The sequence below is a fragment of the Euleptes europaea genome, chromosome 5, assembly GCF_029931775.1.
Source record: "Euleptes europaea isolate rEulEur1 chromosome 5, rEulEur1.hap1, whole genome shotgun sequence".
Taxonomy (NCBI): domain Eukaryota; kingdom Metazoa; phylum Chordata; class Lepidosauria; order Squamata; family Sphaerodactylidae; genus Euleptes; species Euleptes europaea.
Genome location: NC_079316.1, coordinates 96,466,961 through 96,489,264, shown reverse-complemented (window position 1 = coordinate 96,489,264; position 22,304 = coordinate 96,466,961). Strand labels below are relative to the sequence as shown.

At 45.5% G+C, this 22,304-nt stretch overlaps 1 protein-coding gene across 1 annotated transcript; it reads left to right on the top strand.

The window, feature by feature from the left end:
• On the top strand, window positions 1–20,662 carry ZNF365 (zinc finger protein 365). Its single transcript, XM_056850076.1, has 5 exons — window positions 1–20; window positions 3,352–4,089; window positions 15,384–15,564; window positions 19,988–20,025; window positions 20,172–20,662. Exons 2-5 carry the CDS (start codon window positions 3,365–3,367, stop codon window positions 20,419–20,421), a joined length of 1,194 nt encoding a protein of 397 aa, XP_056706054.1. The 5' UTR covers window positions 1–20; window positions 3,352–3,364; the 3' UTR covers window positions 20,422–20,662.
• Window positions 20,663–22,304: the final 1,642 nt, after the last annotated feature.

The window sequence follows — 22,304 nt, the reverse complement described above, 5'->3', positions numbered from 1 at the left end:
CACCGCCAGCAACAAGTCGGGTAAGGCGCGGTGCGCTCTGCGCCACGGCGGGGCGGTGGGGGCGGGGCGAGGCAGGGGGGCGGGGGGTGCGCCGCGGGGCCGGAGAGGAAGCCGAGCGGGCGGCGGCAGCATCCCGGCGCCCGGGCAAGACCTCCCGCTAGGAGCCTGGACGCGAGCCCCCACATCCGGGCCGAACCGGCGGCCGGGGCTTGCAGCAAGCCCGGGGCGTGGCGGACAGGTTCGTCTCCCCACCCCCACCCCCATCTGCAAGGCCCCCCCCCATCGCTCCGATCCCCCCCCCTCCAGATGGGCCCGCAGCCTGCTGATCTCCACTCCCCCCCCCCAAAAAAAAGCATCCTCTTTGATCTCGCGGGGGGAGGAGAGGGAGCCAAAGCAGCCAGACTTTTGCACAGCTTTTCCCCTCTCCTTTGCCGCTTTCGCCCGCCGGGCTTGTTTTCACCTTGCCGTGCCTCCGCTCCACTTACGGAGTGAGCTTATCAGTGGATGCTCCCATTAAATGGGGCCATTTAAAGAATACTTTTTGATCTAATTCCATTCTTACGTTTTTTTTAATTAATTTTATATTAGGTTGATCTAATAATGCTAGCTGGGACAAGAATATATTAATTAAAATATACCTTGTATTAATTTTATGTTGCGTGTGTGAAGTGCCGTCAAGTCGCAGCCGACTTATGGCGACCCTATTTGGGGTTTTCATGGCAAGAGACTAGCAGAGGTGGTTTGTCAGTGCCTTCTTCTGCACAACAACCCTGGACTTCCTTGGTGGTCTCCCATCCAAATACTAACCAGGGCTGACCCTGCTTAGCTTCTGAGATCTGACGAGATCAGGCTAGCCTGGGCCATCCAGGTCAGGGTAATTTTATATTAGGTTGACCTAATAATGATAGATAGGACAAGAATATATTAATTAAAATATACCTTGTATTAATCTTATGTTGTGTGTGTAAAGTGCCGTCAAGTCGCAGCCGACTTACGGCGACCCTATTTGGGGTTTTCATGGCAAGAGACTAGCAGAGGTGGTTTGCCAGTGCCTTCCTCTGCATAGCAACCCTGGTCTTCCTTGGTGGTCTCCCATCCAAATACTAACCAGGGCCGACCCTGCTTAACTTCTGAGATCTGACGAGGTCAGGCTAGCCTGGGCCACCCAGGTCAGGGCAATTTTATATTAGGTATTGATTTAATAATGTTAGATAGGATAAGAACAGGTTAATTAAAATAATATTGGGATTAGTTCCGTTAGCAAAAGTTTATACAATTTATTTTTAGATAAAAGAGGGAGAGGGGGAAGTCATTTTATTGTCAAATTAATGATGTTACTTGTTTTTTTATCATTATTATTTTTAGTACTGGACATTGTTTTTATGTTGATATGTTAGAAGAAAATAAAAATTATTTTTTTAAAAAAAGCTTATCAGTGGATGGGAGAAGGGAGCGTAGAAGTGAGCGGATTTCCCTGCCTCCTTTCCAACTTGTCGAAGGGAAGCCCTTGTAGCTGACCCGGATCCGTCAGCAACGTGAAATCGCTGATAGGAAAAAAAAATCAGCTTGCCAAGGTTGATTGATGGGAGGAGGTACAGTTTTTAGGCTCCCCCCCCTTCCCATCATTCAAATATACACATTGCCTACGTTTTCTTAGGCACTTGACAAATACTGCAGTTTTTGGCATTACCTTTAGTGGTTAGCTTTCAGACTTTGTTGCCCAAATTGACTGGCAGCAATATTTTGAGGATGTGAACCTGAAATTTGGTGGCTCATCTGACCATCTTTAGAAATTTCAGTTTGGCTTGTGCCACATTGCCTAGGTGACACTCGAGATGCATTTGCAAACATATAAGCAAGCAGGCAAAACGTACAATATAGAATAAAAGTACTTAGAACTACTGTTTATGCCCCTAAGAAAAGTTGGAGTGTGGACTTAATTTTCTCACAGAAACCCATAGAACTTTAAAAGTGCTTAACTTGGACTGGATTAGGCCCTGAATCCCCAGACATGTTAACAGCAAGAGGTTTAGGAGTGCATGCCGCCAAGATGGAGCTGCCTAGGAAGAAATCACTAGTATTATGTAACCAGTTGTATCCTTTTTGAGGCTCAGATTGACTAACAATAAAACAACTTTCCAATCTGTACATAACATCAAAGCCCTCAAAATTACACCAAAATATTGTAGTTTATGCAAAAACTTGATAATTTCCTTTATTAAATAGGAACTGTATCTATAGCTTACTTTTCTTATTAAAAGCTCTAAGCTGCAGGCTGGTACTATGGCTCAGTGGTAAATCTGCACAGCCTTGGAATGCAGAAGGTCCCAGGTTCAATCCCTGGCATCATCAGTTTTTTTTAAGGACCAAGTGATGGCCCTGACCTGGAAGGCCCAGGTTAGCCCAGTCTCATCAGATCTTGGAAACTAAGCAGGGTCGGCCCTGGTTAGTATTGGGATGGGAGACCACCAAGGAAGTCCAGGGTTGCTACACAGAGGCAAGCAATGGCAAACCACCTCTGGACAACTCTTGCCTTGGAAACCCTACTGGCCATATGTCAGCTGTGACTTGACGGCACTTTCTACTTCCATTGGCTGATGAGAACCCTGGACAGCTGCTGCCAGCCAGAATAGACAATATTGACTTGGATAGAACAGTGGTCCTGACTCAGTACAAGGCGGCCTATGTGATGCTCCAAAGTATTGACAAGGTTGCAACTAGCTTAGCTTTAACAATATCTGCTTAGTTCCAACAGTGTCCATTATTGATTGATTGCTTTGGAAAACTTATATACCACCTCTCCTGAGACTTGCTCAAGGCAGCTCACAAAGTAAAAACAATAAAATAATAAAACAAGCATAAAATAATCAAAATTTAAACAAGTCAGGAGCTTGCTAGGGGACAGCATAAAAAGTTCAGCAGCTTAAAATGATATCCATAAGAGAGCCCTCAGGCCATAAAAACAACTTCTTAAAAGTTGGTTCATGTCTTTTAAATGCCTGAGTAAAGAGGCATGTTTTGACCTGATGCCTGAAGGACAGCACGGTAGGCACCAGGCAAGTCTCAAGGGGAAGGCATTCCCAAGGCAAGGTGCCACCATTGAAAAAGCCCTGTCTAGTTGGCATCCATCTCCCCTTCGTAGGCAGGGGTACAGAAAGCAGGACTTGAGAGCAGGATCTTAAATAGCGGGCTGGAAAGGACATGTTCTCTTCTTAGAGAATGAACAACTCTACACACCTGTTTGTTTCTTTCCAGTACACAATATATGACGTTGCCTTATACCAAGTTTTGCCATTGATCTATATAGCTTAGTGTACTTTTTCTTGACTGCTGGTATTCCCTTCCTTCTAGGATTTGGAAAGTAATGCAACAGAACACTTTTGAAGAAAGCAGATACCCCTGGCAGGAGTCATTTGAAAATGTTAGCGTCTGCATGCCATTTTGTTGCCCAAGATGTGGGGACCACACCAGATTCCGGACCTTGTCTTCCCTGAGAGCTCATCTCGAGTACAACCACAGCTACGAAGAAAGAAGCCTCCTGGGAAAATGCAACCTCTTTTCTTCTTTAAAAGATGCAGACCTGATCTGTGCTTCCCCTGCACAAGGAGTGCTTGGGGACAGCACGGGTATCGTGAAACCAAAGCCGTCCTACTTAAACTTCTGCAACGCAACCCATGAAAACATAAAGAACAGGAAGCCATTGGAAGTGGAAGCGGAGAGACCTGCCTCTTTTGGGACAAATTACATGATGGGCGAGACTGACGAGGAGCTCCTTTCTAAGCCGGGTCTGGTGACCACAGACTCCAAAGCTTCGTTTGAGGCCCACGTGAGAGAGAAGTTCAACCGAATGGTGGAAGCTGTGGATAAAACGATCGAGAAGCGGATCGACAAGCTTACCAAAGAGCTGGCCCAAAAGACCGCTGAACTCTTAGAGGTTCGAGCGGCCTTTGTGCAGCTTTCTCAGAAGAAACAGGAAGTGCAGAGGCGCGAGAGGGCCCTGAACAGGCAGGTGGATGTCGCAGTTGAGATGATTGCAGTGCTGAAACAACGCCTCACAGAGTCCGAGGAAGAGCTCCACAGGAAGGAGGAGTAAGTAGAAGAATGGGGCATGTGGCAAGACAGTGGCAAGTAGCCTCCCTTAATTCCTCCAGGCTAAGGATCCTTCCTTCATTTTCAGTGGGTCTTCCAATGGAGGAGGAGCCATCGAACTTGGAAGAAGGTTCCTTAGGAGGAAGAGTCGTTTAAATTGGCGAAAACCTCCTTAGATTCCAACTTTGCTCAGTGCAATGGTAGGATACATGCCAGTGTGGGGTTTGCAGGGTTTTTCTGGTATGTACAAGAAAATGCGGCCATCAAAATATTCCAATATATTGGTTATGAGTAGCCAACCAGGTGCTGCAAGTGGCATAGGCAGCAGGAAATTATGGTATGCTTTGACCTTTCCTTTATCCCTTAGAAGCTTCTTGATCCATTGATCTTGAGCAGCATATATCTAATGTTTGAGGGATGTAAGGACTGAAATAAATCTTGCCACTGACAATGTAGCCTTGGGATCCCTGTCACTTAGTAAAAAAGGCATTATGTCAGACACAGAGGCATTAGATTTATATGTTAAAAGGGGAGAGATATAGCATGATTGAAGTTCCTCATAAAAGCGGCATTCCAAGAGGGCATGAGCTAATGAATCAATAGAGCAAGGACAGGTCCTGTCTGGGTATGGTATATTCAAAATTCTGTCCTGCATAACCATAGAGGGGTTAGCATTCAGTCTAGCTAAACAGAAGGCTCTAGAAAGACGAGGCGTTGTCAAATAATAACAAGGCAAACCACGTGGTGGTGGTATTCCGAAGAACTGGGATGAACAAACGCAGCGAGCACGAAAAGTAGTGCTGTTATAATCAAGCTCTATAATGCGCTTTTTAATTTTGGTGAAAGCGGTATGCTTTGACAGGAACAGGAAGGCCTGTGGGCCTGGGTGTGAGACAGACGCAGGCCAAACTTCTTACCTGCTTTTCCAGCTTCTTGGACAAGAGGCACCCCATGGCACATCCTTTAGCATGCACTAAAGCAATATTGTCCCATACTTATATCTGTACCTCGCATGCTTTCCAAAAAGCTTAGCTATCGCTTCTCTAAAGAGGGAATGTCGTATTAACACAAGGGCTAGGAGGGTGTATGATGTATAATTGCACAGGTTCTGAAGTTCAAAATAGGATTTGAGCCCATAAAGATTGTAGCTTTGGGCTCACGTCAAGTTTCTAGTTCTGATTGGTATAGAGAAAAATGTGAAGAATTAAAGTGCTGTTAGAATCTTCTAAAGACTCTAAACTCTTCCTGTGGCACTCCGGTGTCTCTCTATTAGTTGCTTTCCCTTACCATGACTACTCTCTACCCACCTCTTCTTTGGATCTTCTCTTCTTCTTCGCATTCTTCCCTCTCCTTCCTCCTGGAGTCTGAGACCCCCCCCCCCCAAATGGCAACAGGAATAAAGTGATGCACCTTAAACAGAACATATGCAAATGTACCCATTCTCCTCCCTTGGTCAGCTCTGGTGTGCCCAACGCAGACACAGAGCTGTGCTCCCAAAGGACCTGCCTTGTTGTTGTCCATGAGCTGCAAAATGGTTAGTGTGCCTGGTGAGGATTCCCCACTGCCTACGCAGACCCTTCTTTGGCCTAGAAGAGAACATGGCAGCCTCTGTATATGCAACACAGCCCCATGGAGCTATGGTGCCCACCCGCTGTTTGTTAACGTACAGAACTGGGTATCAGTCAGCCTATATACTGTTTACAGAAACGTATGCTTTGTCACAGGTTTCCTGCCTTTTTTTTTTTTTTTTGCTATATTGTCTTGTTATCCTTATCACAACAATGCAGGCTGAACCTCTATTGTGAGAAGTAGACACATATAAATCAATTGATCTCAGTAGAGAAGAAAGGATGCTTTGCGTCATCTAAATGTACAGTCCACCAATGTTATTGCGTGTACCTTAAAAAAAACCTGTCCTTGTCTCATTTATTTAGTGCTTCCTCCAAGGAGCTCGGACAGGCATACCTGGTCCTTCCCCCTTTTTGACTTTACAATGACCCTGTGAAGTAGGTTAGGCTGAGAGAAAATGACTTTCTGGGTCACCCAGAAAGTTTCATCACACGTGTAGATTTGCAGCAGGATGCTCAAGTCCTAGACCAGCTCTCTAACCACTACACCACTCCAGTTTTAGAGGCCCCACTTCTAGAGAAAAGCATGACTGCAGTTATGGCATAGGGAGTAAAGTTGGCCTTGGTGTGCATTAGCTCCAGGGAGAAAGGTCTCAAAGTGTTCCTGTCAGGTTCCCCCTTCCCTCCATTTAGTAATAAATCAGACCTACAAACTAAATGTTATAGGAGCACATAAGACAAGAACCACAGTTTGGTTTCCTGCTAGCTTCCATAGCAAGTCCCAATGCACGTTGGCAGTTCCAGCACTTCTAAAAATACTTTCATGTTGTATCTATTAAAAATGTAATAACTGCTGATGCATTATTTATATGTGAACTACTTAAAAGCTGCAATCCTCAAACTGCCCATTCCTTGGAATTCCCATTAACTCTCGGGGAAGAAATCAGAATAAAATACTTTGGGGATTGTAGTCCTGGTGTGATTTCATATTCTCAAGCCCCATTGAACTCCCAAGTAGTCAGGATCAGGCTCTAAGGGTGGTAAAAGGGCATAGCTAGTATCCTCAAACCAGCATTGGGATCAGATCCCAGCCTCACCTTTGGCATATCTGTGGTGGCTCCTTGCTACAATATGTTAATCTATGCCAGGTACCTGCCTACAACACTGGCAGGAGATAGTGATGAAAGGAGTAATGTCCTTCAGTGCCAGCTGGCACACAACTCCAGATATATTTTTATCTGTTTTCTTACTTCTAGTAGTTATTTGTGGCACATCAATGGCCTGCACCATGTCCTCACTTCCAATGAACAAATGTTTCCTTTCTTGGTCACCAGGAGGCAATATTTAATCCTCACAGGCAACTGGGCAAGGAGACCTTTACCAATGTGCAACTTCCAAAGAAGCTTGGGAACAGCCCAAGAGTTTCCTTGGTGGATCAGTGCACATCTACTACTATGTACCAAAAGAAGCTCTTTTGGACACCTCTGATCCACATGTGAAGTATACAGTTCCATTTTAGCGTCCTGCATTTGAAGTAGAATTATATTATTGAGGTTTCTTCCAAAGGTATCTTTGGTTCTACCATTATATGGTTTGCTTTCCAATCACCCTGTGTAGTGAGATCCATGAGACAATAGCTGGGTGAAGCCTCCAATGAAGCATCCAGTGCCACACCCACTGCTGCTCTCTAATTTTCATTTTCAAAGCAGTTGCCATCCGGTGGCTCAGGCAGAGAGTGTGGTGGGTAGACTAGTTTTGAAAGCAGTAACAGAGCTGCTGTGTTTTTAATACTGGCATCTGCAGGCGCCAAGAATCCAAGTGTTCTCAGGCAACACGGCAAACATCTAAACCAAGCAAACTGCATAGTGTGAGTATTGCTTATTCCCTTTGGCATTGGTTACCTATCTTCTGCTTGCCAAGCATTGCACTAGAGTATAGAGACTGGCCTCTGTGGGGGAAAAAATCCACAGAGCATCTAAACTGTATTATTAAGGGTTTGTTGTGCACACACAGGAGGTCCCAGAATGCAAGGCATACTTAAGCTGGAACCAAGCTCTTGTTCCACTAATGACTCAAGAGGGAAATGAATCCAATACTTAAGAAAACTTCTATGAATAAATGAATAAAATAAAAATTAAGGGAGCCAACAGGTTGAATTTGGAGGAAGAGAGATTTATTCTCGCACTGAGGAGGAGGGCATCTTGAAATGTTGGGTGATTCCCTCTGGTTGCTCAGGGAAGCAGGATCAGATTTCTACTTCTCCTGGGCTGGAATTGCCCCTTCCTGAGTTCGTTTCCTGCCTAGCACTGGGAGAGCAGCAGCGAAGCAGCTCTCTGATGCAAATAGCTCTTTTCTTAATTTAAGAAACCTACCGTACTCTATTCTTTTTGTAAGATTCTTACTTTCATCCCTAATCCCATCTCTGAGTTGGCTTTCACTCTCTTTCATCTCAACCTTGTCCTCCTCTGCCGTATCTCTTTCCCTCTCAGTGTTTTTTCCACCTGACAAAACAAAAAGGCGGATCGGCAGCACAGAAGACAGATTGCCCTCAGAGAGGGACCCAGATGGGTCCACTCACAGCATAGCCACAGAGGAGCGATAAAACCTCTCACAGCCATTTTCATGGCAAAGAATGGAGGAGGAGAGCCAGGGCCAGGTGCGCTGAAACTTCCTGCATCCATTTTCACAGCAAAATGGAAGAGAAGAGCAGGGTGAGCTGACCACAGCCACAAGAAAGATCACACATGTGGCATCCAGGAACGATGGAACAACCCTATGTATGAAAGGTAAACCCTTGGCAATTTTCCGCTGCAACCTGTGGGAATCACCAAATGTTTCAAGATGCCCTCCTTTCCTCAGAGCAGAAGCAACCTTCACAGTAAGTAATCCAAGATTAGTATGGTGGCAGCATCATACATGGGTCTCTCAGGGTTAAATTTGACATGTGTCCATGTGCCGTCCCCGTATGCCTCAGCTTATGTGATTTACACATAAATCAATGGGCTGTTAGTGTGCTTTTTGCTGTCACTCTGTGGCCTTTCCTTTTCAGTGTTATTTTTTTTCAGACAGTCTCTGGAAAAGTGACCTACCTTGCCACAAGTAAAACAATTTCTAGTTTTACCTCTATTGTTTACAGTTTGTAAAGTGAATTTATTTTTAAGATTATACTTATCAGTCTTTTGTACAGAAAGTGCTTGCTTTTCACCCTCTGTTGCCTTCTCCGCTCCTCTAGCTGCCTCTTCTTTAAGTTGTGCTACAACATATTTCATAGTAAGGTTATCTTTAGTCTCCAAGGCATGTATCAAAGAACTGTAACTCTCAGGTAGACTTGACAAAGTTAAAATAATCTTGTCCTCTTCTTCAGATTCCTTGCCTATGGTATTTAAATGATCCATCAATTCAGTTACTTGACTTAGATGTCTTTCAAGATCTCCTCCTTCACTTAATTTCAAATTAAACAGCTTTCTTGATAAGTACAGTCTTTCATTAAGAGTGTTTCTTTCATACAGTTCTCTCAAGCCCAACCATAGTTCCTTGGCAGTTTTAAAATATCTTCATGTGATGTAAATCACTGTCGTATATGAAGAAATTTCTGCCCTTGCCTTCCTGTCCTGTTTTTCCCCACTGAGCTTTCTGTTCTTCGGTAGGTGGAGACTCTTCAACTGTCTCCCAGAGATCCTTTTTTACTAGCTCATTTTTACTAGCTCATTGTCCCACAAAAGGGATTGGATTAATTTCCATTTCCCCCTACAAGTTCATGAGAAGGAGGGCATTTGGCCAACTTCTGGGCATGGAGTATGGGTCACGGGGTGTGGGGAGGGAGTTGTGAATTTCCTGCATTGTGCAGGGGGTTGGACTAGATGACCCTAGTGGTCCTTCCAACTCTATGATTCTATGACAGGGGTCCTCAAACTTTTAAAACAGGGGGCCAGTTCACTGCCCTCAAACACTGTTGGGGGCCAGACTGTTGCGGGGGAGGCGGCGGCGGCGCAAGGCGGCTCTCCGGAAAAGCATTCTCCTTACAAGCCCAGACCTTCCCCCTGTAGTGGTTAAGAGTGGCGGTTTGGAGCGGGGACTCTGATCTAGAGAACCGGGTTTGATTCCCCACTCCTCCACGTGAGAAGCGGAGGCTAATCTGGTGAACCTGGTTGGTTTCCCCACCCCTACTCACGAAGCCAGCTGGCTGACCTTGGGCAAGTTACAGCTCTGTTAGCGCTCTCTCAGCCCCACCTGCCTCACAGGACGTCTGTTGTGGGAGGGTATGGGAAGAGGATTGTAAGGCAATTTGCGTGTCCCTTTAGTGGTAGAGAAAGTCGGCATGTAAAAACCAAGGCCATTTATTTATGGAAGGGTTTGCCTTGGATTTGCCACTCTCCAGATGCACATTTTCCCCATCCGAATTCTCCAAACCCTGCCCGGGGAAGGGGAGAGCTTACTTTTGAGTTCTGAGAATTTGGATGGGGAAAATGTGCATCTGGAGAGCGGCAAATCCAAGGCAAGACCTCCTGTGCATAAATGGCCACAAGTCTTTTTCTTCTCCCTGGAGATATTCCCAGCCCCCCCCCCAAGGGCCGGGGAGGGTGGGAGAGAGGGGGGGAAGGGGGCAACTGGGCGGCAAGCGAGGCAGGAAGACACCTTGTGCGCCCAGGAAAGGGGGTTTTGGATTGGGGAGGGTGGGAGGGAGAGGGGGAAGGGGGCGACTGGACGGCGCGCGAGGCAGCAAGACGCCTCGTGCGCCCAGGAAAGGGGGTTTTGGGTTGGGGAGGGTGAGAGGGAGAGGGGGAAGGGGGCGACTGGACGGCAATCGAGGCAGCAAGACGCCTCGTGCGCCCAGGAAAGGGGGTTTTGGGTTGGGGAGGGTGGGAGGGAGGGAGAGGGGGAAGGGGGCGACTGGACGGCGCGCGAGGCAGCAAGACGCCTCGTGCGCCCAGGAAAGGGGTTTTGGGCTGGAGAGGGAATAGGGAAGGGGGCGATTGGGGCGGGAGGGAGGCTTCTGGCTGTGCGCACGCCGCCAGGAAGCCCAGAAAAGCTCTGGGGAGGGGGGCAAGGGGGGACTGGCTTTCTCGGTCTCCGGGCCGGACAAAAGCCCTCCGGGGGCCGGATCCGGCCCTCGGGCCGTAGTTTGAGGACCCCTGTTCTATGACATGATGGTTGGACGCCTTACACATAAAGGCCATTCTGCACATTTTCTCCTCCAAGTTTCCTGCTACCTCTGCTCCTAGCCTCCTGGTGTGTGTGTGTGGGGACATAGAATCATAGTGTTGGAAGGCCCACCAGGGTCATCTAGTCCAACCCCCTGCCCAATGTTGGGTAGAAACAATTCTGGGCTGCATCAATAGGAGTATTGTGTCTAGATCAAGGGAAGTAATACTACCACTGTATTCTGCATTGGCCAGACCTCACTTGGAATACTGTGTCCAGTTTTGGGCTCCACAATTTAAGAAGGATGTTGACAAGCTGGAGCGTGTCCAGAGGAGGGCGACCAGAATGGTGAAAGGTCTGGAATCCATGCCCTATGAGGAGAGTTGGGTTTGTTTAGTTTGGAGAAGAGAAGATTGAGGGGAGACATGATAGCCATGTTTAAATATCTGAAGGGATGTCATGTTGATGAGGGAACTAGCTTGTTCTCTGTTGCTTCAGAGACTAGGACACGGAGTAATGGATTTAAACCAAGAGAAAAGCAATTCCACCTAAACATTAGGAAGAACCTCCTGACGGTGAGGGCTGTTCGATGGTGGAATGTGCTGCCTCGGAGGGTGGTGGATTCCCCGTCTTTGGAGGTCTTTAAGCAGAGGCTGGATGACCATCTGTCGAGAGTGCTTTGATTGTGGGATCCTGCATTGCAGGGCGAGGGTTGGGGTCACTGGGGATGTGGGGGGGGAGGTAGTTGTTATCCCCTCTATTTTCCACACTAACGTACTGATTGATGATCTGAAAATGTGAGGGCAGGTGCATTCCCAGTAAAGTATACTTATTGCAGTGGGTTGGATCCTCTCAGTTTTTCTGCTGGTGCAACCAATAGAAGGAGTGATCTTGATCCATTCCCTTCTTCACTACAGCCCTGTTGCATGTGGCTTCTTGTCCACACGGGTCCTACAAACTCTGGCATAATCTTTTAAAGGGTCAGAAGGGGTCCTCCCAACTTTTTATGCCCCGGGGAAAGCCAGTAGGGTCCAACCTAGTATAGCTGTGTCCCTAGTCATCTGATTGTTCTAATGTTTTAAGTATTAAGTAACAAAAAATGTCCTTGATTCACACAGAAACTGCCTGTTCTTCTTCTTGAAGACTTTTTTCAAGGCCTTAATATATTCTTGCACTCAGAGAATATTTAGTCACAGTGTTTTAGTTACACAGTGTAAACTTGTATAATTGGGGTTGCCAGCTCCAGGTTGGGAAATACCTTTAGGTTGTTGGGGCGTAGCCTGAGGAGGGCAGGGTTTGGGGAGGGGAGAGACTTCAATGCCATAGAGTCAAATTGCCGAAGTAGCCATTTTCTCCAGGTGAACTGATCTCTATCTGCTGGAGATCAGTTGTAATAGCGGGAGATTTCCAGCCACCACCTGGAGGCTGTAATCAAAAAACGGCTTGCAAGTGCTAAGTAGGGAGTGTGGAAATCAAGAAAGTAGCACAAGACAATTCTTTCTATAATAAGAAGACCAATCTATAGCAATTAGTGCTATTAAGAATATGTATTGGAAACATACAAAGAACAAAATTCTGGAGCAAAAAAGTATAGGTAATTAAGACCCCAACTTTCAATAAGGGCTTTACAATACAAATATGAGCCCAAATTCTCAGTCCTTATTCAGTCTACATAAATAATTTCATAAAGTGCATGAGTGAACCACGGGAACAATACTCAGTCCTTATAGAGTCCACATGAAATTTCATAAAGATTTTGCCACCTACTGATGCACTTTATGAAATTTCATGTGGACTCTATAAGGACTGAGTATTGTTCCCGTGGTTCACTCATGCACTTTATGAAATTATTTATGTAGACTGAATAAGGATTGAGAATTTGGGCTCATATTTGTATTGTAAAGCCCTTATTGAAAGTTGGGGTCTTAATTACCTATGTGATACTTTTTTGCTCCAGAATTTTGTTCTTTGTATGTTTCCAATACATATTCTTAATAGCACTAATTGCTATAGATTGGTCTTCTTATTACAGAAAGAATTGTCTTGTGCTACTTTCTTGATTTCCACACCACCTGGAGGCTGGCAACCCTATGTATAATGTAGAAACTGGATTTTAACATTCCTTTAAATTCAGTGTAATATTGTTTAGCCCAAAACAGTTCAATCGCACCCATTATCAGGTATGAGCAAGCCCAAAGGTAGTCCTGTCCCTTTAAAAGCAGTGGGAAAAGGTTAATTGTTCCCAACAAGCCTTATTGCTTTTTATGAGCTTTGTGACTAACTTTAGTTGTAGGGGGACAAGCACTTACTTCATCCTGGAATTATTCCACATGAGAAATGCCCGAGTGAAGTTTAGAGCGTTCCGAGTTTAAAGGTTGCAGCTGCTTCATATCAAGCTAAGATCAATATGTTGATGCCTTCCATCCACTTTTTTTTTTTACATAGCCCCACAATAAAGCACATGCTTTGCATGCATAGAGGTTCATATTCAGTCCCTGCCATCTTCAGTTAAAAGAATTATAGGTTGGAAAATACCTTTGCTGGGCAACTGTTCCCTAACTATACAGTACACTGTTTACAGTCTGCCCTGGATCCTGCCAAACAGACATGCATGGGGAATTCCCTGATGAAACGTGGATTCCTAGGCACTTGGGGGCCCAGTTCAGATCAGGACCCCACTTCATTTTCCTGGCCTGAAATGGCCCCAGGGAGCTGCTGTTTGTCTCAATGGGGAAATGTACATGTAGCCTATGAGGCAAATAGAAGCTCCCCGGCACTTGGAAAAAGGGTGGGGGAGGCCTCATTTCCTTCCCCTGTGCACCAAGAGCCTGATCTAAATTGGGAAGGAAAACAAAAAAGAAGAGAGAGGAAACCTCTAAATGACAAAAACAAGGAGATAGAAAGCATCAGAGGTCTAAAGCATCAAAAATTACAAGAAGGTATATATATAATTGAAAAATTACAAAATATAATAGAAATTACAGAAAATTATTATTGTGATTACAAAGATACAAAGTTATGCCATAATATGTTCACAAGTCAAAATGGCAACAATTAGAAACTCTGTGTTTATTTTGACTTGTGAACATATTATGGTATAGCTTTGTACCTTTGTAATCACAATAATAATTTTCAGTAATTTCTGTTCTATTTTGTAATTTTTCAATTCTCTCTCTCTCTCTCTCTCTCTCTCTCTCTCTCTCTCTCTCTCTCTCTCTCTCTCTCTCTCTCTCTCTCTCTCTCTCTCTTCTTCTTATATTTTTTGATGCTTTAGACCTCTGATACATTATCTAAATTGGGCTTGCACATGCCTGGGAATTAAGTTCTGAGCACAGATCTTCCAGTATGTGTTCGGTCGACAGCCCATGTGTTCATCCCATGGACTTTGTAACATTTGATTCAGCCATCAGAGGTGGGAGAACTGGGCTAGATGGACCAGTGTGCTGACCTGTTAAACAGCAGCTTCCTGTATTCACAGCATACCCTGCAGGGCACAAGATCAGCCTTGAAATGAGTTTGTTTCAGTGGTTCTTAATGTACTACTGTCCCCCAACTATGCAGTGTTATCACTAAATGACTCCCCAAGTTGCAGGTAAAAAAAATGGGCATAAAAACAGCATTCCAGACAAGGAAACTTTATTTATATGGGTATATTGGTAATATAGGCTTACTATACACAGATCCCATTCAGTGAGAGCTAAGCCCTTAAAGTTAAGTTTGCTTCCTATTTGTTGTGTGCCACTTATTAGAACGAGTACCTGATAGAGAAGCTTAGGATGCTCAGATTTTATCCACAGTGGAGGTTAAGAAGTACAAAACAGTTCTGCTCTACTGGCTGTTGGAAATCACTGCAAGTGGGGAGGAAAGGTTGGCTAAAATACCAAATGGCCCCCTCCCCGGCTTGCCCCCAAAGTCCTGAATGTCCCTCAGATTTGTATAGTGCAACCAGGAGGGCTCTATGGCCCCGTTAAGAATCAATTGTATATTTAATTAATTAATTTCTCATTGCAACTGCATTTACTTGGTTCAGTTTTTGCTAATGATGTTTGTGCTCTAAAAAAGTACAGGATGCAATCATAACAATCTTTGGGGGGAAAATGTCAATCGCTCCAATCTAGGAGACCACTGCTGTCCTATAAAAGAGACTTCAAATGGGGAGGAGCTGTGGCTCAGTAGTAGAGCCTTTGCTTGGCATTCAGAAGGTCCCAGGTTCAATCTCCGGCATCCCCAGTTTAAGGGACTAGACAAGTAGGTGATGTGAAAGACTGCTGCCTGAGACCCTGGAGAGCTGCTACTGGTCTGAGTAGACAATACTGACAATACTGACTTTGATGAAAACATATGCCTGATTGAGGAAACGAAAGAAAAGGCAATGTTGAGATACCATTATGTAGATGTAGTCCTAGAAGGATGCAGATTGCAACTGACACTGAGCATGCGTGGGAAGGTCACAAGGATGTCACCATATTAAAAGCCACCAGCTGCTGTTTGTTAGAAGGAATAAGGAAACACCGCTGTGCTGTGGGACAGCAATTCCAAAAGGGCTGCATTATTTTATTTTATTTTATTTTATTTTCATTGCAGAGAAGTAGTTACATTTAATCACTTCCTAGAGGAGGCAGCAGAGAAGGAGGTCCGCGGCAAAGCCAGGCTCCAATACTTCATCGAGAATCTGCTGCAGCGAGTGGACCTGGCAGAAAAGCAGCTCGAATATTATCAGAATCAGCAGATTGTGGCCAACTACAGTGATGCCAATGAATACATGGTAAGCAGAAAAGGGGTCGATCCCTTTTTAGTTACGCTGTACGACACTGCTCCAGGGGAAAAGCAAGGGAATTTTTATGGGAATATATGCACACAGAATGAATAAGCAGTTTGGCCAGTGCAGAGTGGTAGGGTTTAAAACAACAACAACCACCAGAACAATTCTGTGCTTCTTCAAGCCTGTATATGCTTAAGGCTTTGTTCTACATAAGCAGCTAGAATATGGTCTTTGCTAGTTAACCATAAAGACACATTATATTAATTATATTTCCCAACTGCTGTTCCTCCAAGAGTTCATGGCTGTATACACGGCCTTCTCTCCCCTCATTTAAGGTTTGGGTCTGGCAGAACAGTTGCAGAGGTGGAAGGATTTGCTGAATCCAGAATGCAGCTTTCTCACATCCTGCTGTGGCCTAAAATGCCTCCTGAAATGCTGCTTGTGGTAGATAGGGGACCCCCCCCCCAGGAACAACATTTCAGAGGCATTTGGGGCTGCAGCAGGTGAGACACAGAGAGAGAAAATGGAAACAAAGTTTGTTGAGGGGAATTGTATTAATATCTCAGCTGGAGATAGGGCTACCAGGCACTGTCCCGCAACCAGTGGGTTGTGGGTGGGGATATTGGGGGTATTATGACACCAGCTGTGGGGCCATGTTACTTCCAGTAAAGAACTGGAAGTGACATAGGTAGTTCTAGGAATTACTGGAAACTATGGTAGAGTTGTCAGCGATTCCTAGAGCTACCTATGTCAGTTTTTTTACTGGAAGTAATGTGGCACTGTTTGTGACACTGAGGGTTTTAATAAAAAAAAATTCCCACCACCACTTGGAGCAGCAGCAGGCAACAGGAACGGGATAGGGGATCTCCCACTATCATCAGGGGAATGGGACCCCTAGCTGGAGAACTACCACATTCAAGCAGTCACAGTAATGTCAGGTATCCAATATACTGCCCAAGGCTAGAAAGCTCAAAAAACAAAGAGTCCAATATTCCAAACACTGCCCACATTTTCCCCTCAACATAGATGAGGTGAGAGGCCAAAGAGGTACAGTGAGAGGATAAAGCAGGGTTAGTGTACCTATTTCTGCAGGCCCAGACAGGGGACATAGGTTCCAACTACTGTAGAAAGATGCAGGAAGCAACTGTTGCTGCTTCACTACTTGCCTGTTGCTTGAAATGTCAGCTGCCCTTTTTAAAGAAACAGCAATCAACAAAGAAACGTGATAATTGAGGGGGTGTTTGCATGTGTGTGTGCTCGGTTTGGTAGTCACACTGCTTCACATGAACCATGACTGCTAATTTGTTCAGAAGATGCAAAGTAGCAAACGAAAAGTTTACCAGTGATAAATGCCATGAAAACTGATAAGAAAGGTGAGATCTTTTATCAGGCTGCTTCTAAGGGGTATGTCAGGGAATTAAAATGTATGACTTTACAGGCAGAGAGCAGACGGTTCAGGAGAGACTGCAGGTAGCAACTATTTTGCACTCTCCTAGTGTTCAGTGTAACATTTCGTGTAAAGCTTTGACTGTAGGCAAGGCTGTGTATATGCCACAATTCCACAGAAACACAAAAAATAAAAGCAGAGGAAATAGTGCTGGGTGGCTTCCTCAGAATTTCCTCTTTCATTTAAAAACAAAGGCGCATGCACATGTTTCTCGCCTTCCTGGTTGTGAAGATACGCTTGAAAGTATGTGGGTTATGCCTGATGAATCGCAAAAGGCAGCGGGATCAATTCTAAGACCTTTTATGCCTTGGGGATGGGATCTCAATGCCTCACATAGCTCTTCGATCCTCCACTCAACCAGCAAAACCAATAAAAGTTATGCAAACCAGTAAAAAATATGTAAAATAAGAGGAACAAGCAGGGGACTCATGAGGACTTGGAGGGGTCCCATATCCCACTGACCTTCTTCCCCACACTGCCTCCACTTCCCTCATTATTGGCTCCTGGTTTTCTCACAGTTCCCCCTACTACTTCCCCATTATCTTTGGCTGATACTCTCCTCCACATTCCCAGCCCCCCACTTTCCCTCTTCCCCGCTGTCACTTTTCCTTCCTGTTTCCTCCTGGTCCTCCTCCTCCTCCTAGCACCTGTGGCCTCCTCTCCTCTCCCTGATTCCTGCTTTTGATACCCTTCCCACCTCCAAAGGAGATTAAATAAAACAAAATATAGTTTTAAAGTGCTAAGATCTTGTGAGATCTCAGCTGCTATTTTGGGTTCCCTAGGTCAGGGGTCGGCAAACTCATTAGTCAAAAGAGCCAAATATCAACAGTACAACGATTGAGATTTCTTTTGAGAGCCAAATTTCTTAAACTATATAGGTAGGTACACTGTTTATTAACTTAATAAACTTTAATTAAAGTTTTAACTTAATTAAACTATAGGTACACTGAATAAAACTTGATATCATACTTAATAGTGATCTTATTTATTGATAAAAATTAAATTGTAAGTCCCTGCCATTTCCCCCTCCACGTCCGGAGTCCTCGTCTGGAGGCCTGGTCTACCGCCATAACAGTCTATTGGTAGACCTGGCCTCCGGCTGAGTCCCATTGGGAGGCCAGGTCTACCCATTGGCTTTCTTGGTGGTAGACCTGGCCTCCAGAGGCCCATAGAAGCCAATTGGTAGACCTGGCCTCTGAAGGTGGACTTTTTCCCCTCCTCGGTGTCCAGGTCTACCGCCAAGAAAGCCAGTGGGTAGACATGGCCTCCCAATGGGACTCAGCTGGAGGCCAGGTCTACCAAAGGAAGCCCGGCCCTCCCAACAGCTGATAGGCGGGCGGGGGGACAGGAACCGCCGAGCCGCCCGCCCAGCAATCGCGCAGCTAGAGGAAAGGGGAGGCTTTAGCCTCCCAACCATTGAGGGCAAAGGAAAGGGGGACCTGGCCATTCTCCACGGCGCTCTCTCAGGCACGCCGGCTCCGCAGCCCGGCTGCTGGCGTGAGCAGGCGCGAGAGCAGGGGCTCCGAACCAAGTTCGGAGAGCCGCACTCAACGGGCCAAAGAGCCGCATGCGGCTCAGGAGCCGCAGTTTGCAGACCCCTGCCCTAGGTGATGCTTTGTGGAGTTGCATAGGAAACCCAAAATGGCAGTCAATAGTTCATGAGATCTGGAGACTTTTACATTTTTGAGCCACGTGATGGGGTTGTTAGATAGACGATTATGCCAATATGCACGGTCCGTACAGGTTGCAGCATTCAGCTATTCTTGGTGCAGAACTGCACAGTGTAACAGGCCTGAGTACTGTATACGCTCCTATCTAATGTGCACTCACATCAACTCTACTAAACATATTTGCTGAGAAGCTGCCTCCATAAATCAGTCGGAGTAAGGTGTTTTCTTGCTGGGATTTCCCCCACTCTCAGATCTATTCACAGATCAAACAATGGGCCCAATTATGTCTTAAGCCAATCTGTGACCAGTTTTAGAGCATGTAAAAGTCTCTGGGTGTGAAACCAGTGCAAGTCTGGAAACACTCAGGAACTGGACCCTGGAAATCAAGAGAGTAATTCACACAACAGTCCAGGGAGACAACATGTATAAGGGTAGACGTGGTATCAAGGTGGCAAGTTCCACCCTCAGCCTATGCATATTCATTCAGCAGTGTTCATGGAACTACACCCATACCAGTGTATGCGCATACACTCTTCTCTCGATCAGGATTATGTGGACCGGTGCCTACAAGCGTATATTTGCATGCATGTAGGATCTCTGCAAACCTCTGAATTAATGTATGTAGGCTGGGGTGGAGTTTGCTAAAATGATGTTACTTCTTCCTCCCCAGTCACCTTGTTTCTCTGGACTGTTGTGTGAACAACTGTCCCAATGTGAGGGATCCAGTTTTGGGGTGTTCCCACACTGTACGTTCAATCATGTCCAGTCTCCCTGGAACCTTGCAGGAAAAGGCCTGTGGCTGTTTTTTTTTGGGGGGGGGCACCTATAGAGCTATTTAGAGAGCAGCTTTTCAGTAAATGGTTAACTTAGAGAATAAAAGGCTAAAAGATGATGGGTTGGATCCAGCAGAGAATTTCCCTGGAACCTTGCAGGAAAAGGCCTGTGGCTGGTTTTTTTTTGGGGGGGGGCACCTATAGAGCTATTTAAATAGAGAGCAGCTTTTCAGTAAATGGTTAATTTAGAGAATAAAAGGCTAAAAGATGATGGGTTGGGTCCAGCAGAGAATTTCTGTGTTTGGAAGGGATGGGAGAATTTTTGCTGATTTTCTCCTTTCACTGCAGATTTCCCCCCTCATGCTGTTCCTGGGAATCCCTGATCCCCCAGGATGAGAGGGGCATTTTGGGCTGCAATGAAGGGAGTGTGCTGGGCAGACAGAAATCCTTTCCACGTGTGGGAACCCTCCGCTGAATCCAACCTATTTGCAACTTGTTTCTATCAGTGTCAATAATATGTCCATTTTTTCTTCCAGTCTACAGACATCTCATCCAGTAAGAAACCCCGATGCCTGTATGTATGTCATTTCAATGCCATAATACGTGAAATAACATTTCTGAATCATGTCTTGCTAAAACTGTGCATCCTTTATCTTCTCCTTAATATATGATGCTTGACCAACTCTTCCCCCCCCCCTTTTTTTGTTTCTTTCCCATCAGTAGCTGGGGAAACCAACACACTTTTTATAACACCCCTGATGTGAAACCTCACTCTTTCCAGAAAGGACGACTGCACCTGAAGAAAACCAAGGAGGACAAAATGGGGGGCCATCCAATTAAACTCTTTTATGAACCTGTTGACTGTGCGAGGGAACTTTGGAGACCTCTGAAGAAAGGGGAGGCGCCAAACGTTGCCCGAAAGGTTAATGCAAAATCAAAAATCAGTAAAAAAAGCAAACAGCTCTACTAAGAGTCGGTATAGAAATATATTATCTATCTAATTATCTATATATGCGTAGTGCAAGAACTGGTGGCCCTGGGCTACCACAAATAGATATTAAATCACATCCATTGTCTAATCACTGTATCTTTCCCTATTCATATGGGCTACAATGATGTATTTAATAGATAATACTACATATATAGAGAAGACTAATTAACTGCCTCATTTCCAGGACTTTGGTTGTCTACATGAGGTGCTGCTTTATTTTTGCAAGAACGTTCTTTAAATTGAGCCCAGCATTCCACTGTGTATGCATTTCTGATCATTCAGAAACATTCGCTTTAAAAGTCTTTTTTGTTGCTTCGATTCACAGGAGTTCCTTCCATTGGCACTTTGTTGAAAGAGGTCTCTTGGGGGGAGCTTTGGGCCTGGATCGGGGGTTTGAGATTGATGCTGTAATCCTCAATGCACTGAGAACTGAGTGTCTCCATTTGATTGTTGAGTAGAAACAGCATGATGGCATTTCTTGAAGTACAATCAGCTGTGGGGCTCTGAGTGAGTGATATCCCCTCTTCCCTGCCTAGGCCTCCTCCTGTCACCCCATACAGGCAGTAGGGAGGAAGTGTTTGATGCTGGCAGCCAATAGCATTATCCTAGTAGCAAAGAGAAGTGGCCCCTGTGATTGGTCCCTGCTGGAGCCTGGGAGGCAAGTATTGGGGCCAATCCCTCCTGCTGGGCGAAAAACAGATGCTCTCAAGTTGAGCAAAGAGCAATGTGGGAGCATCAGTACTGCCTTTTTTCACAGAGTAAATCAGGGGAGGGACTCATTCTGATTTTCCTACAGCAACACAGTTACTCCTGTGATACAGACAACAGTACAGTAAAGCACTGTAGTAATCATTTCTGTGCCTTGAGGGTCAACGCAAATGCAGCCATTTATTTTTGTCCCCCTTTTTTAAAGTACCACCCTTTTTTATGGCGCTCAGGGTGACATAATAGTGGATTACCTCTTTTTATCCTCCAGACTTGGGCTGAAGGAGAGTGGTTTCTTCCCCTAAACTGCTGGCAAGCAGTAGCTGAGGTTGCAGGTTGTTGTTGCTGAGTGAAGAGGGCTTGTGTGACTGGGGTTAATTACTGACTCTTCCCTCTGCTGTTGGCTGTTGAGAGGTGGGGCTGTGAACCGTTGATTAACAAGGTTTCTCTCTCCAGAGTTGCGAGCCAAAGGGCGAGAGCTAAAGGGCACTTGCCCTGGGGCTCTTAGCCTGGGGCTCAGTTAAGAGGCCCTTACGTTGGTGTTCTTGTTACCACTTTTGCTTTCTGTAGACAGTGCAGGGCTTCAGGTGGCTATGTACCAATGCCCAAAGCTTGGGCAATAAGAAGGAAGGGCTTGAGCTTCTATTGCAGTTAGAGGGATATGATTTAGGAGGTATTACAGAAACTTGGTGGGATGATTCCCATGACTAGAATGTAGTAGTGGATGTATACGAGTTGTTCAAAAAGAACCAAAAAAGTCGAAGAGGTGGTGGAGTGGCACTGTATGTGAGGAGAGGGATTGCCTGTCAAGAAATACTAGAGGAGGAGGGTGACAGCCCAGTGGAGCGTATCTGGGTGAGGATAAGGGAAGGAAGGACAAACAGTATTGTGGTTGGAGTCTGCTACAGACCTCCTGACCAGGGTGAGGAGGTGGATGCTGCCCTCTGTGAGTAGCTTGACCAAAGCTGGTAGTTATGGGTGATGTCAACTTCCCTGATGTGTGCTGGGAGCCAAACTCCAAAGTCACACAAGTTCCTCACCTACCTGGCCAACAACTTCCTGCATCAAATGGTGGAGGTAGCTACAAGGGGCTCAGCCATACTCAACTTAATATTGACCAACAGGCAAAAGATGGTAAATGAGGTGAAGGTGGTGGG

What these genes read in the sequence shown, in the direction of transcription:
- ZNF365 (XM_056850076.1), top strand. Translation starts at nt 3,365, where the DNA reads ATGCAACAGAACACTTTTGAAGAAAGCAGATACCCCTGGCAGGAGTCA. An exon ending in GAGCTCCACAGGAAGGAGGA is followed by an intron (nt 4,090 to 15,383) that starts GTAAGTAGAAGA and finishes TTTTCATTGCAG; the next exon opens with AGAAGTAGTTACATTTAATC. An exon ending in GTGATGCCAATGAATACATG is followed by an intron (nt 15,565 to 19,987) that starts GTAAGCAGAAAA and finishes TTTTTCTTCCAG; the next exon opens with TCTACAGACATCTCATCCAG.